Source organism: Ursus maritimus, unplaced genomic scaffold, assembly GCF_017311325.1.
Source record: "Ursus maritimus isolate PB19 unplaced genomic scaffold, ASM1731132v1 scaffold_2, whole genome shotgun sequence".
NCBI classification, from domain to species: domain Eukaryota; kingdom Metazoa; phylum Chordata; class Mammalia; order Carnivora; family Ursidae; genus Ursus; species Ursus maritimus.
The window spans coordinates 102,986,664-103,002,614 of record NW_024424452.1 but is presented as its reverse complement, the minus strand read 5'-3'; the positions used below and the strand labels follow the sequence as shown (position 1 = coordinate 103,002,614).

The window sequence follows — 15,951 nt, the reverse complement described above, 5'->3', positions numbered from 1 at the left end:
CCAGGTGCCCCTAGTAGTGATTTTCTTTCCCCTTCATTTCTTCTATATTTATTATTCAGAATTCATCAGGAAGGAAGATTTCTCCCTTTCCTCCATTTTATTCACTTATTGGTATGGACTCAAGAATATTTATTTTGTTCTTTGAGCTACAAATTTATATTATTATTATTATTATTATTATTATTATTATTATTATTATTTGCTGAACTTGTTCTAGCTTTGCCCCTGGGAGCTCTTTTGGATGGCTCCTTTAGACGTACTTTCATATTTTCTTGTGTTTTCTTCCCCTGCCACCCTCCTCTCTTTTTCTTTCTTTCTTTTTTTTAATCAGCAAGACGGTCAAGCACCCCATCCCTGTGTTTTCCCCACCCAGCCCTAGAACTGCCCATTTCTCCAAGGAGGTCTGGTTCTTCTACTGAGAATGATATTTAGAAACCAAGACCTGGGTGCTAAGTGGGTTCATTACTTCTAGGGTGTCATTTCTTCTAGACCCTCTAATGGACAGAGCTAAGAAATATATGTCTGCTAGCCTATGTATGCACATATCTGTATTTATTTCTGTATCTATTCATATATATACATATATATTCATATATTAAAATAAACAAGAGCTCAAACTATACTTCCAGCTCTAATCCAGCACCACAGAATTCATTGTATCCTTTCTGACAGTGAGAACCCTGCCCCTCTTTATCTATATTTACTTATTTGTTCAATCTTAGTATACATTTAAAGTAGTTTCAGAATTGCTAACCTGTAGTCCTCTGAAATATGAATTTACCAACTAAAGTGTTTATGCATTTTTGTGTGTGTCTTCATTTTGCAGTTTCAAGTGAAAACATTGTTTTCCAAAGTTAATTAGGCCAGCTCCTTTCCCCCCCACGCCTTCAGTGAGGTTAGAGCATACGTCTGTAATATAGTTAGGTTTACTTGTCTTAATCTGCATTCCATCATGGCTTCCCCTGACAGTGCGGTTAATTAAAAAAATTTACATACAATACAAGTCATTCTTTGTGCTGTATAGTTTTTGGTGTTTTGACAAATTCACAGGGTCCTGTATCTACCACCACAATAGCAGTACAGAAGAACCCACCTAACCTAAAAATTCCTTTGTAGTAAACTTCCCTTTCTCTAAACCTGCAGCCACTGATCTGTTTTCCTCCCCTATACTTTTGCCTTTTCCAGAATGCCACATAAATGGAATCACACAATATGCAGAGTTTTAGGTCTAGCTTCTTTCACTTAGCAACATGCATTTAAAATTTGTCCGTGTCGTTGCACAAACCAATAGTTCATTCCTTTTTACTGTTGAGTATAGATGACCCTTTACGTGCATATACACAGTTCTGTTTTTCCATTTGCCTGTTGAAGGACATCTGGGTTATTTCTAGTTTGGCAATTATGAAGAAAGCTGCTATAAATGGTCATATATGGGCTTTTGTATGAACACAGGTTTTCAGTTCTCTTGGGTAAACAGGCAAGAGTGGAATGGCTGGGCTGCATAGTAAGCGTATGTTTAGAAGAAACCACCAAACACTTTTCCAAAGTGGATATTGTGCTTTGCAACGAATGACCGGTCTGGTGTCCCACATCTTCTCTAGCATTTGATTGTCCACACTCTTTTTCAACTGGAAACTTCTGCCCGCCCACCCCCCCCAACTCTGACTTCTTCCTTCTCTTTGGCCTCTGCCTGGATTACAAACTAATCCATATTTTCGCTTTGCATCCTGCTGGTATTCGCCAAGGTAATGATTTTAGACTGCCTCATGTTTCCACTGTGCACGAGGCAACTATCGCAGTTTTAATCCACTAGCCGTCCTATAAGGCAGTTTTAGCAAACATTCTTAGGTTGGTATGAGAGCTAACAGCACCCTGCTTGAGAAGAATCCCTTTCCGGCTTTCTCAGACATTGGCCTTTGTGAGTTCCTTAGCTTCTGTGTGTCTCCGTCTCTTTGTAGTGTACCCGAACGAACCCACTGGAATGTAAGGATGGTCAGCAGTCTTCACCAGACCCCGTGGTGGCTATGGATCCTGCGGGATAGACTACCCCACAGAGCCCTCCTTCCGGGTGCCTGGGTTCTAATTCATCAGGAAGGAGCTATGTGTCCGGCCCCTGCTCACTGCCCATGTCTCCTGACTCAACAGCTAGCACATTCTCGTAGTCACTGGAAGTGTCATTGGACATTTCTCCTCCATGTTTTATCGGACTAGTCTCACTCTGCGCAGACGGCTGACAGGTCACATGTTCCCCTAGAGCCAGGAACCTCCCTGATTGCATGACAAATTGGATGTGGGTGCCTGGACCATCCGTCATGCCTTCTTCCTGGTCTGTGTTTGAGGATGTCACTTCCTCCTCCACCTGCTGCTGGTTTCCATTGGTGGGTACTGAAGGGACATTTTCATAATCTCTGTAGCACTGGAAAGCCATCCAGGGCTGCTTCCTCTGGACGGTCTCAAGGGTCAATCCTGCCATATTGACATAGTCATTTGAGGTCTCAGAAGAGTCTTCGTCGTCATTGAGTGGATCATCACTCTCAGATTTTGGAGACCAAAAACTGGTGTGCTCACTGGCATTCCCATAGCCCTTGTCTTTTTCCTCAGTAAGCTCCAGCTCCTGGGCACTTGGGAGGGCAAAGAGGTTCACCGGGGTGCTGTTGGTAGAAGCTAGAGCCTTAGCAATCTCCTCTGCTGTGGGGACATTGATGTAGTCTCTCGAATCCTCTGAAGAAATGCTCAGGCAGTCTCTGGCTGCTCTGACATTGACATAGTTTGCTGAGGGAGAGAGGTCCCCACATATCTGGAGCCCCGCGGCATTGTCATAGATGCCCACTGCGTAGCCGTTGGCAGGGGTATGGTCTCTGTGCAGCCACAGGGCATTGCCCGCTTGGGAGGGCTATAAGCAAGAAGAGAAAGCCAGTGACAGGACGGAAGCAGAAATATGGGCGAAGCCTTTCTACTTCCCCACCCAGTACCACTATCTGATAGCCCCTTCGCTCAGCTCTTCACCTTGGAGAAAATCTCTAAGTCGGGGGTCCCTAACTGCAGAGCTTTAGATCCTAGGCAGGTGTGAGCAAAGTGGGCTAAGTGTAAAGAAAGCAGCAGTGTCAATGCGATGATAAGTTGCTCCTGGCTTCTGGCCACAGTGTGGGTGTTCAATGGGGAGTCTGTAGGGGGGTGTATTATAAACTGGAGAGCACCTGCTGCCTCAGAGCCCATGGAGAAGCAATATAGCACAGTGGCCAAAGGTAGCGACTCAGCCTTAGACTCGGCGCAAATCCCAGCCTCGCTACTCTGCGCGCAAAGTTTGGGCAAGTTACCTGATCTCTTCGTGCCTTCCTTCCCTAGCATATGAAATGGGGATACTCATAATGTCTACATGATATGCTTTCTGGGGGAGTAAGTGTAGGAGTACGTGTAGAGGGTTTGGAAGAGTTCCTGGCACATGGAAAACGCTAGCACATCCTTGCTCTTATTATTAAAGGGGCAGCTGACCTACAGACTCAGGCCATCACGGCCCTTCAGGGATACCGGTCTGCTGTTTCCAGAGCTTCTGCCTTTTCAAGAAAAGCTGGACATCCAGACTTTAATGTGAAATCTTTTAGATTTTTAGCTGTTGGCAACTGGTTCGAAATGTTCTTCGCACACTACAGAGTCCAAGCCAAACATGTCGTGGCCTTATATGGGGTGGGGACCGAGCGCTGGAACTCCCTTTGGCCGCGGAGCTCCGTCTTCCCTGCATGTTCTCCGCCAAGCGGACTTGCTCCCCCAGGAAGGCTCAGAGGTGAGAGCAGAGCCCAGGGGTGGGCCATGTGGGAGCAGGACCGGGAGGTGGCTGCATGCTAAGTGAGCCTAGAGCTCTGGGTAACGAGGGGCTCAGCCGCAGCAGGACTGTTTTCTTGAAATGACCACAGACCGAAGCGACTGGTTCTTCCAGAACTTATCTACGGAGATGGGCCCTCTGAGCTTCCAAGCCCTCCCTTTCCTGTCTCTGGGGTCTCTGCCCCACGGTGTTGTGAGTCTCCTCCCTGAGGGCTGTCTTCAGGGCCAGATCGAAGACACACAGGGTATTGTTATTCACCGTGGCACTCCCCCGCTAATCTCGGCAAAATATCCCCCATTTGAGCAAACGTTTTCTACACCCGCTATCGTGCTCCAGGATTTACAAATATACCTGCGATTGAGGATAATTGAAACAATTTGCATAGGCCCCGGAGGGAATTCCCAAAGCAGGATTGTAAGGGTGTTTTGAGCACCAACAGCATTGGTGGAATATTCCTATACTCTCCTGAGGTGATTACTTGGAAGGGAACAATACTCATTTGGATAAGCTGTGACCTGTCTTTGTTAAAACAATCCACTTCAGTTCTAACACCATGTCCTTGAACACACGTGCCCTGCTTGCCTTGCCCGGAATCCCAAACAGTTGTTCCTACCTTTCTTGCTTTTTCTCCCTGGGCAGAACGGAGGTCCTGAGGCCAGTCTTCCCAATTTATTAATAGGGCCACAGGGCCACTGCCAGGGGACATGCTGTTTGCCAGGAAAGGAGATCTGCGACCTGAGCTCGTTTACCTCAGTTCTGCCAGAGACATGTCATTTCTCCCAAGGGGCTTGTCCCCTCGCTTGACTCTTACCACAGGCTCAGAAGGAAGGCTATCAGAATTTCTGGAGAGGAGGCTCTCGGTACTGAAAATACGGTTACTCCTCGACTGACGTCTCCCTGAAAGAACAGAGAACAAATCCTGAAGCTAGCAGGCCAGCCCCGTGAACGCTCAGCCCTAACAGTCCCCGCCTTGTGGGTGAAGTGGGTCTGTGTGCTGTCGGGTATTTGGGGCTGGTGTGCTGTGGCGAGAAGGTCGGAGCGAGGGGGAACGACGTGCTCTGAGTCCTGGAACTGTCCTCAGTCTCTAGCAAGGACTGGAGGGCACTAGCCAGCCCAGGGGTCGGTTGCTCCTGGAGCAAGCCTTCTCCACCTGTAATGCTGGAGGCCATGTTCTCCTCCTGTATGGCTCCCCCATCCCTAGACAGGTCCATCTGTCTTTCACTAATTTCATATCAAGACAAAACAAAGCCCCAAACCCAAAGGACACCCAGCTCCCTTTTTGGAGCTCTCTAGGCCCCCAGTGGAGTTACATCCTGCTTCTGTCAAGCTCATCCTCCCCTATGCTCCCTGAAGGGCAGAAAGGCCTGAGTGTTTGAAGAGAGCTGCCTCTGGGTGGTGAGAGGTACGTTCTGGGCACAGAAGTTCAGTAACATCTGTGAGCCATGGATTAGAAAGAAAAACCTACCCAGCACTTCTTGCCTCTGGGGCAAGGAGTCATAAATGTTTTTGGCGCCTTGTCTGGGTCCAGACAGAGACAGCAAGGGCAAGACGGTAACTCGGAAGTAAGGAACTTGTCCTGCAAGGCAATGAGAGAGATGGGGATCACGGCAAGACCAGTGTTATAGAATGTGGGGGCCCCTGGGGATGAGATGGTCCCTGAAAATATTCCCCACCCTCACTATGGATCATAAAAAAATACATTTTCACACTTGCCCAATTCCTTTGAGCTAGAAGCCTTGGTACACAGAAGCAGAAGGAAGGAATGGGCGTGGGGGTGGGCATGAATGTCCCAGGGACTCACGCTGCTTCTTCCATTTACTCCAGCTCCACAGGCTGTAGAAAATCACAGTGGTCAGGAGGATGGCAAGGAATCCCGCAAACCCAGAAAAGATGGCGTTGCTCTGGTCTTTCTCTCTGTGAGGAAAAACAAGTGCCATGCCTGGGCTCTAGGAGGTTGGGGAGGTTGGAGAAGAGGCTTCCTGCAGGAATGGGAGCACCTGGACTTGGGATGGGAGCCGGGTGAGGGAAAGCTGAGGGGGGTGGGCTGTGTGGCTGAAGAGAGGCTCTTCTTTGTGGACAGAGGAAATCGGACACAGGAGAAGGCCGCTATCCCTTTTGAATGCCTACTGGATGCCATGCCTTTGCACGGGTGTGACGCTCATTTCTTCTTTACAACAATCGCATCTCTCCTTGGGGCCAGAAACCTGAGGTTAGACTCCGCAAGGCAGAGTAGCAGATCAAAGATCGCCAGGTAGAAAGCAGCCAAGGTGGAATGTGGGTCTAGGTCTGTTGGGGTCCAAAGATCACGCTCTTTCTACCACACCCTGTCCTCCAAACTTGCAAAAGCGGCTTCGCCTGCCCTTACTTGCCCTCATTCCCTCCTCCTGGGCGTCCTGTCTTGTGTGGAAGGAGGTACAATGAGGGAGCTGCTCGGTGACATTTGAGCAACCCCCATGGACCGACTTGGGGAGCTGGCCTGTAACCAATGCAAATGCGGGGCTGAGTTCCTGCTGTTTGGGACGCCCTGACGGGGCTGGGGTTACTGCTCGGCTTTGCCTACCGTGCCAAGAAGTAGCCAATGGAGGTTACAGCAGGAATCTAAATATTAGCAGACCTAAATATTAGAAACCAGATCAGCTACCAGGGAAGACTTTTGTCCTCGTGAGTCCTAGGCATGTTTACCCAATTTATACCGGACATTTCTGCTAGGCTGCCCAATGGACATCTCAAACCAAGTATGTCTGAAACAGAATGCCTGTTCTTCTCCCAGAAGCCTGCTTCTCCTCTGGTGTCTCCCATCATCTAGTGGTTCAGGCAGAAAACTTGGAGCCATCCTTGACTGCTCCGTTTCTTTCACACCTCACTTCCAGTCAACCAGCAGATTCCGTGTGCTCCACCCTGGGCATCTTTCCCAAACTCAATCACCTCTCGCTCTTCCACTGCCAACCCCCTTCCCCCCATCGAGCCACCGTGTGTTCCACATGGACCTTTGCAATAACCTCCCTGATAGTTGCCTTACTTTCACTTTTTTTTTAAGGTTTTATTGATTTATTTGACAGAGAGAGACAGTGAGAAAGGGGAGTGTGAGAGGGAGAAGCAGGCTTCCTGCCAAGCAGGGAGCCTGATGCGGGACTCGATCCCAAGACCCCGGGATCATGACCTGAGCTGAAGGCAGACTCTTAACGGCTGAGCCACCCAGGCGCCCCTTGCTTTCATTCTTGACCCCAATAGCCTGTCTTCACACAGGAGCCAGCGTGATCCTCTTAACAGCAAACCAGATCATGTCCCCTCTCTTCTTGTGACCCGCGTGACTGATCACACTCGGGATAACAACCACTGTCCCTACCCAGTGAGGACATCATGGTGCTTTGGGCTCTGGCCTCTGCCTCCTCCTTCTGCTTTTTTAAAAGATTAATTTAATTTATTTATTTGAGAGAGAGAGAGAGTGCAGAGGGAGTGGGAGAGCAGACCCCATGCTGAGGCAGGCGGAACCGACACGGGGCTCGATCCCACGACCCTGAGATCGTGACTGAGCCAAAATCAAGAGCCAGATGCTCAACTGCCTGAGCCACCCAGGTGCCCCTCAGCCTACCATCTTGACCTCATTTCCCACCATTTTCCTTCTGACTTCGACAGACAGGACTCCTGGCCAGTGCATGAACAGCACAGGCCTGCCTCCGCAAGCAGCTCCCTCTCCCGGGTGTCTTTGTAGCTCAGTCCCGCATTTCCCTCAGGTCTCTTCGGAAATGTCACCTGCTCAGTAGCTCTGTTCTGGTTTTTCTTCACACACTTCAGATGGATTGACATTACATTATACATCCATTTGTTTGTCTGTTCATATCGGACTTTCCCACTTGACTGTGAGCTCCAGGAAGCCGTGGACTTGTCTATTCTGTTTATCTGGTGCCTGGAACAGTGCCTGGCACTTAGCAAGGGCAGGATGAATAGTGTTGAATGAATGAGTGAATTAATAAACATGAATGAACACAGAAGTAGATATTTCAGGGGGCTCCAGGGTTCTGATAGCTTTATGAATTCATTCCCCATCACTGCTCCTGTCCAGCTGCAGGTGACATATATTTGTTTGTCATGGTAATCACATTTATTTCCCTAAACGACAGTGACTTTAAATTTATTATCGCTGAGTTGCACTGTTATCACGGCACTGAGATTCATACCTACAAGTGTTACTGAAGCTTCAACTGCTGTTGGACTTTTTATTTTCGTCAGTATGATCCTGGAAATTTTAGCAATAAAATGTATAGCCACGATTAGTTCTGTGAGATTTTATATCCTAAAGACATATTTTTATCACATCTATAATTGCATTTTCCACTCACGGAAAGTTTTTAGGACCTGGAAACATATCGTTGAAAAAAAAATGGGTCTTTTGTTTCCATCATGGTGGGACCTCGTTTTTTGGGGGGTGGGGTGGGGAGAGTGGTCGTTGGGACTTGAGACAGAAAGGATTGAGGACAGTGATAGGGCCTCTGGGAGGTGAGAAATCCAACCAGGCCAGACAGCGAGGTCTAAGGAAATCCTGTGTTAACACAGCTTTCTCTCTCCCCCTGCAACTCGCTTTTCTCTTCAATACCTATTCCTTTCCTCCCAGCAGTCCTGAGCAAGCTTCTCTAAGCCTAGAGTTTGACGGTCTCAGTGGACCTGAGCGTGGTTGTGAGGGCTAGGAGCGCTGCTGGGGTAGAAACCCCCAGGGTCTGCCAGGGCTGTCTGTCTAAATCAGGGGAGGGTGGAGCTCACCACCTCCAGTCACTTACCTGTCCAGGCTGCCGTCAGTTACCTGCAGAGTCCTGGCCTCCGAGGTCCTCCCTCTGATTTCTGAAAGGGTCGGGGTGATCACATCCGTTGTCATGGCAACCTCTCTGGCTTCAGCTTCTCCTCCTAAGCCTTCTCTTAATTATCAACAGCTAACACACGTGGCCACTTCTCCTGGCTCTTCCTAAGTTGCCATTCCCCGGGAGAAAAGGCAAAATTCGTTTGTGTTTTACATACCATCATAGCCACTTTTTTAAGTAGAAAAGACTGATAGAAATCTCCCTCATCTCCATGTTTTCCAATCTTCCTAGAACTTTCTTTCCCCCCAACCTTGCATCTACCTGGCCTCTCCCGGTGAAATGTCAGGCTGCGTTGACCCCAAACATGGCAACAGGTTTGGTTCTACCTGGATGTGGCTGCAGTGCCCACCGCGGGAGGCGAGAGCTCAGCCGGCTGCCGTGCTCCCCAAGAGAGGCGGCGCAGGGAGACGCTCTGCTCTCAGCCTTCTGGTGGAAGTGTGAGGGGTGTAGAGGGGAAACTGCCAAGAGGCCCGAGAGAGACTCCGTGAGAAGCTCATCCTCCCCCAACCCCCAAAGCAGACAGCAAAGAGCAAACATTTGCCAGAATGGAAACAGAGAGTCGTCACAGGAAACGACACCACCGATGTGCTAATGAAGCATGGGGCCCAGGAAACGCTGCTCAGCTATAATAAGATAGAAGAAAACATGTCTGCACCCCCGTTCCCCGGGCTGGCCGGGAGCGCTGTGGTCTATAGGGAGTGTGACTAAAGATGGGACGAGGTGGTGGGGGATTCATGGTGGTTTCTCTGGGTTTCTGAGTCAGGGGGACAGGCTGTTTTCACTGACACTTCCCGGGTGATTTCGACAAAGCTGGTGTGTGTCACACACTTGGAGAATCCCTGGGAATGACGGTCAGAAAGAATGAAGCCGATGCTGGGGCAGCAGGGGCCCTGGAGGCCATTCCTTCCTGCAGCCCGGCCCTCCCCGGCCCCTGGCTGCTGGCTGTCTCTCGCAGGACTCTTCTGGAGGCCCGTCCCCGTCCCGATTGCTGTGCTCCTGTCTCAGAGGCCGGAGACCTCACTCCCCGTGTCTACCCAAAGTGTCCCAAACTTCGACGACTGTTCAAAATTTGTTTCTAGCTCCCTTCTCTTTCCCTCACCAATCTCCTGAAACTCTTTGCATCTCGGGAGAGGTCCGAAGAGAAGGGCTCACGAAGACCTTCATGGGGCTGTGAAGGGCCTCTGACCTGGCTTTCCCCAAGGAAACGGACTCAGCAGGGCTGGCACAGAAGGCAGCCAGTGCCTCAGCACCTGCCTCTCTCCCATCTCTTCCCGGGGACACCAAGGCCCCCGCTTTCGCGGGCTGTCCACCCCTGCCCCTCGCATCCGGCCTCTCACAGGGCCCCCAGGGGAGAGGGGCTGCTGCTGCCGGAGCTCTCCCCGGAGCTCTGCCTTCCAAGCCCTTGCTGCCCTCCCTCCACGTGGCCTTACCTGGCGGGAAGCAGAAGTGGCTCAGAGACGGCTGGTTCGAGAGCGGGAACCTGGGTCTCTGCTCGCTTGTCCTTTGGAACGGGTCTGAGTAGAACTAGGACTCAGGAGAAGAAGATCCTTGGCTCCACGGCCCCCGTGGCTGGGACTAGTGGGGGAGAGAGAGCGAGAGCGAGGCTCTCCAGGCTTGTCCTGAGCCACGGAAGCCAGCAGAAGGCTGTGTGTGAACTGGGAACTTGGAAGGTGGTACAAAGAGAAGGGCCAAGAGAACCAAACCTCAGAACCCTGACAGCTACTTAAAAAAAAAAAAAATTTTTTTTTTTTTTTTTTTTTTTTAAAGAAATTCTCCTATGTGATCATCTTAAGACCTCGCTTCTCTTATCTACCCGGAGTGCTTGAGTCAGACTAATCTTCCCTCCGGTCTCCTGACTCCCTCCTCCCCCCACACTTGAGGGACACAGTCTTCTGCAAGGAGGCCCTGCGGACAAGCTCCAGCTTTCCAGACGAGGCTGAGTCCCGCCACCTGCTCTCTTTTCCCTCCTGGGCCTGCCACGACCAACCAAACCAACAAACACAAAATCGGTGTGTGAAATTATTCATCCTGACAATGGAAGAAAACTACTCATTCCTGGGAAGTAGGATGTATGTGTTAAACCCGATTGCTCTGGTGTTTCCCTTTAACCACTTTGAATGATTTCAGGGTTGAATATGCCACGTGATCCTAAAGTATTAAGATGAGGGGCGCCTGGGTGGCTCAGTCGGTTAACCGTCTGACTCTTGATATCGGCTCAGGTCTTGATCTCAGGGTCATGAGTTCAAGCCTGGCATGGAGCCTACTTTAAAAAAAAAAAAGGTATCAAGATTGGCTTTAAACAGACAACTTACGCATCCCAGTCAGCCAAACCTCTCGAAGGGGACGGGCTCTGCGCTAACTCAGTGATGTTGTTAATACTAAAAACCTTTCGGAATCCTCTGGAAGGACAGAAGGACTGTGTGAAGAGTATCAACACAAGTTCAGATCCTAAAGGTCGGCTTGGGTTATCTCGGACAGGTCCTCTCGTCTTTCTGGGTGTGTCCTTGGGTGTAAAATAGCGATACTACTACTTAGGTAATGCTGTTGTGAAAATTAATCGGGCTCACGATGAAAAGTGCTCATCTGAGGACGTGGCATACGCAAGCTCATTAAGTGGGGCTGTTATTATGTGATTATCTCATTATGCGTGGGGCTCAGCTCTTTATACTTAATGGACTGCCTGCCCCTTTGGCCTTTCTCTCTTCCTCTCTGGATGCTCAGCTTGCCTTCCTGCCGTGTGTTCCTTTATTCCTTAAGTGCGGATTTCTGGGAAGTCTCCTACGGCCGGACGCGAGGCCGCCTGGCTTTGTCCATGTGCCCTGCGGTCTGGCCCGCATGCCAGGCCGAGCGCCCCCCGGCTCCCCCTTGCCGCCGCTCTGTACTCCGTGCACGCCCGGCTCCTGTCACTTCCACGCTCCGGGCCTTTGGTCTGGTTCCTTCACTGTGACAGCAGTTCCTCTCTCTCTCTCTCTCTCTCTCTCTCTCGTAAAATTCCAATAAAATCCATTTGAAGAGTTTATACTGGTTGTTTCCAGGTTGTAGGGCTTGAGGTATTTTGTTTTCTTCTTTGGACTTCTATTGCTTTAATTATTATCAAGATTAGGTGTCATTTTTATTAAAAGATGTGATTTAAAAAATAGGCCGTTAAGTGTCACCACCTCTGTGAGGACTCTCCTGCGTCCCCATGGCACGCAGCACGACCTCTCGCCTGTCGGGACTCGTTGTTTAAATGCCTAGCTCCTCGAGTAGACTTTGAACCCCTCCGGGGCACTGACTCTGTTTTATTGATTACATCTCTAGGGGCGCCTCCGTGGCTCAGTCAGTTAGGCGTCTGCCTTCTGCTCGGGTCGTGATCTCGGGGTCATGATCTCGGGGGCCTGGGATCGGGTCCCGCGTCGGACTCCCACTCGGTGGGGAGTCGGCTTCTCCCTCTCCCTCTCTCTCTCTCTCAAAAAAAAAAAAAAAAAATCTTGATTTATTGTGTCCGCGGCATCTGGCGCAGCGTCTGACCATCAGAACCCAGCGGGCCCTGCGAGAGGTGCTCTGAGGGACTTACTGCTGCTGTGAATTGATGACCTAAGTGTAACAGGGGGAGCTACTGAGAAAGAAATGGGCGTCTAGTATTTTCTCCTGCTGCGTGCTCAGCCTGGAAGGAAAGAGACAAGCCCGGTTCAGCCCCCACAGCCCCTTGCAGGAAGGGCGACCTGGCTCATGAGTTGGGTCTCCTTTGCCCCAGGAAGGGGTTAATGGTGGCTTTTTGTATTTCTGGGCTGAAACATGCCAACGTTGTCCTGTGTGAAAGACAAGTCCAGCCAGGCTTTGTCCTTGAAGGTGGGGAGGCTGAGACAACTTCAGCCAGGTGGCGGCTGGAGCCTTGACGGTGGCAGTCCTCCGCCCTCCTTGCTCACTTGCTTCTGGGCTGGAGGCCTTCTCCAGTCCAGGCAAGTCTGAAACCGAGAACAAAGGCAGCAAATACTTTCCTTTTAAGTTAAAGTTGAGAGAGAGCGGGGTTAGGACAACAAGACTTAGAAAGTATGGAAAGATTTCTCTGCTCCCTGCCCCCGCTCTGCCCGAGGCCCTCGAGGAGCGAGAGGAAAATTTGAAAGCAAGGCCTATGAGCCACCTAGGGGATACTTTGTCCCCCACTTAGGCTAGGCCCTCATGGAAGAGGTGGGTTGGCATTGCTGACAGGCAAGAGGAGCCTTTCCTGACGTCTGGTGTCCTGAGAGCAGGGCAGGCCCTGCCTCCTCGGTCCTTCTGGAGTTCTGTGTTTGGCAGCCCCCCCTCAAGTCCTGGCAGCCACAGAGCCTTGGGACCGAGCGAGCTGTAAGGCACGTCCGGATGAGCAAGTGTCTGCTGACAGCCCCGAGTCTCCCCGCAGCCCCAGGGCTGTGAGCGCCCTGGTTCCCCTCAGCCAGCCCATCCCGGCAGAGGGGCTCTGACCCTGGGGCTCTGGGCAGGAAGGAGGCGACTCCTCGGCAGCACGGGGTAGGGGGGCAGTCACATCAGGCATCAGACGCAGGCGCAGCGTATCTCAGAGGAGGCCTGAGGGCTGAGGGCCCGCCTGGGGACCAGACAGCGAGGGTGGCAGTAGGCGTGGGAGGCTGGGACAGGAAGGGCACAGGTCAAGAGGGTTTTCTTTGTTCCCTTCTCGTGTGAGGGAGTAGAATGTCATTTCGATTGCTTCATCAGCCAGGGCGTTACTGAGCTCGGTCACTGAACTCAAGCAATAGATCTGAATGTTTTTGGAACAAGCATTTTCTTTTCACTTTTCTGTGTGTCGTAGGACACCAGCGTGACAGAGGGCTCGGACTTACCTGTGTCCTTCTGTATTAAGCTGGGCCCACATGTGTAAGGCACACAGGCTCGTCACACCTATGTTGTCCCTCCGTTTTCCCCTAGATGGCAGCCACGCGATAGTCCCTTAAACTGTAACACCGATCACTGCACTCCTCAGTGAACACCTTCCGGTGGCTTCCCACTTCATGCCGGCCAACGTCGCGATGGCTTACAGGCTCTGCCTGGCTCCCAGCTCCACGTCTGCACTTCCCTCCTTCGCTTCCCCACTTCGTCACCCACTTCCGACTCCTGCCTTCCCCGTCCATCCTCAACACACCGCGGTATCCTGCCTCAGGACCTTGGCACTTGCTGGGCCCTTTGCCTGGAATCTTTTCCCTCCCCATGTTTATCTAGCTCACTCTCTGACTCCCTTCACATACCTTCACAAACTTCTGCTCATCACAGAGGTCTTCTCTACAAAAGAGCAGCCCTTGGGGCGCCCAGGTGGCTCAGTCAGGTGAGTGCCTGACTCTTGGTTTCGGCTCAGCTCATGATCTCACGGGTCGTGGGATCGAACCCCGTTTCAGGCTCCGCGCTCCATGGGGAGTCTGCTTGGGATTCTCCCCCTCTCCCTCTGCCTCTCTCTCTCTCTTTCTCTAGATTAAATAAAATCAACAAAAGAGCAACCCTCATGCCCCGTGCTCCCTATTTCCCTTACACTTTACCTTTCTCCCTGGTCCTTGTCACCATTTGCCATGCTCCGTATTTACTTCTTCATTTCGTCTCTCCTCCATGAGACCAAATTCAAAGAGGGCAGGGACTTGGTTTCACTCCCTGCTGCATCCCCAGTGCCTACCACAGTGCCTGGCTCACGTCATGCTTGCTGAGTGACGAGCGGACCAATATCCAAGGGGAGGAGATGACACCGTAAAAACAACCGCAAGGCCTCTTGCAGACTGCGGTGGGTTGCGAGCTAGTTCGGTGCTAGATTTTATTGGATTTAGAAAAGAAACAGATTTTTTTTTAAAGATTTTATTTATTTATCTGACAGAGAGAGAGAGACAGCGAGAGAGGGAACAGAAGCAGGGGGAGTGGGAGGAGAAGCAGGCATCCCGCTGAGCAGGGAGCCCGATACAAGGCTCGATCCCAGGACCCTGGGACCATGACCTGAGCCGAAGGCAGACACTTAACGGCTGAGCCACCCAGGCGCCCCAAGAAACAGATTTCTTGTGCTTTAAGGGCTGTGGAGCAATTTGTCTTTGTTGCAGGTGTAAGTGGCCGAGCCTGCCCGCGCACGTCCCGGTATGCGCTCGTGTCCAAAGCACACACGATAATGCCACATTCCAGGGGAGATAAAGCCATGAAAGCAAAATGCCACTTAGGCATTCTCCAATGGTTATTAACAGCAATTTTAGACACTAGACTGAGAATGGGAAGAGTGTCGGAGTTGGGGAGACCCTTAGGTCACACAACAAATTAGTAGCAGGGTCAGGGTCGTAACCTAGGTCTTCCAGTTCCCAGGCCAGCACTCTCCACCAGCGCTTAAAGGAGCCAGCTTGCTTGTAATTTTATGCCGTTCCACTGGGTGGCAATCTGGATCTCCAGACCACTGCTCTTTTCACAACAAATTCCGAAGGTGAATCACTAGGTAACAATCTTAGCAGGACGGACGGACTACAAGCACTAAGTGTTACTCAATTGTGTCTGCGCTTACGTTGGTGATTATAACGGGAAAACCACCAAGACAGGATCCAGATTCGGCTTGTTTGTGTATGTAATCACACAACTCTTGTTGTTATGGTGTCACCCACGTTTGGATCATTTCGGAGCCGGCGGGAACCTCAGACAGGAGGAGTTCACAGGACCTTGAAGGCATTTTTTTCAAAGCTACCGCTGACCTATAAGCCAAATACATTTTTTTTTCAGCTACTTTTGTTGAACACCTGTGGGCTCTGAATCATCTCTAAGGAATCCCTTTCGGGTCTTTAAGTGTAATCTGAAAATCATTGATGGACTACAACTGTCTCCTTGTGGAGATGGAAAATCAAGCCACTCGGCAGGCAAGGTTTGGGACGCGGGTCTCCCGCCTCCTGGGCGGCCACACTTCGCGATCTTACTCTGCCTCCCCTTTCAGTTCCTAAGGTTAGGTAGGGAAGATGGGGGGATTCTTGACTCACAGGAAGGGTTTGGGATTATCACGGCTGTATTTATTCTCTCCCTTACGGGTGCTGAAGGCCATTGCTGGTCCTGGCCCTGACGTCCCTGGCTTCGCTTCCTCTTTCGGGGACGTTTTCGTGTGTACTCTCAGTAAGGCCAAGCCACGGGGAGCTGGAGTTCTAAACCACACGACACAGTGTTTCTGGGTCCAGCAGGATGCCAAAACCCCTGTAAGCTAACCGATGGTGCCGTGCCTGGAGGACGGTCCCCGTGGCCGCTCTTACCGGGGCCACAGGAGAACCCGAGTGCTGGCTGAGCCTGAACTCGGGGACCAGGTCTATC

General features: G+C 50.9%; 2 protein-coding genes across 2 annotated transcripts in view; both read right to left on the bottom strand.

Annotated features, from left to right (window-relative positions):
- Positions 1–329: 329 nt before the first annotated feature.
- LAX1 (lymphocyte transmembrane adaptor 1) lies at positions 330–9,166 on the bottom strand. The gene is made up of 6 exons (XM_008685150.2): positions 9,000–9,166; positions 8,596–8,777; positions 5,622–5,734; positions 5,286–5,396; positions 4,632–4,717; positions 330–2,893 (listed from the first exon to the last, which is right to left on the bottom strand). The coding sequence occupies exons 2-6, from the start codon at positions 8,688–8,690 to the stop codon at positions 2,099–2,101; spliced, it is 1,200 nt and encodes a 399-aa protein (XP_008683372.1). The 5' UTR covers positions 8,691–8,777; positions 9,000–9,166; the 3' UTR covers positions 330–2,098.
- Positions 9,167–14,593: 5,427 nt separating this feature from the next.
- ATP2B4 (ATPase plasma membrane Ca2+ transporting 4) overlaps positions 14,594–15,951 on the bottom strand; it is a 98,174-nt gene continuing 96,816 nt past the window's right edge. The window contains exon 22 of the transcript XR_566951.2: positions 14,594–15,350. The gene's annotated coding sequence lies outside the window, so the exon portion shown is untranslated. The remainder of the gene's footprint in view (positions 15,351–15,951) is intronic.

Excerpts from the sequence above, each read along its gene's own strand:
- LAX1 (XM_008685150.2), bottom strand. The coding sequence starts at position 8,690 with ATGACAACGGATGTGATCACCCCGACCCTTTCAGAAATCAGAGGGAGG. Across the intron at positions 5,735-8,595 it reads ACTGACGGCAGCCTGGACAG|AGAGAAAGACCAGAGCAACG; the intron begins GTAAGTGACTGG and ends TTTTCCTCACAG. Across the intron at positions 4,718-5,285 it reads CCAGAGGCAAGAAGTGCTGG|GGAGACGTCAGTCGAGGAGT; the intron begins GTAGGTTTTTCT and ends CTGTTCTTTCAG.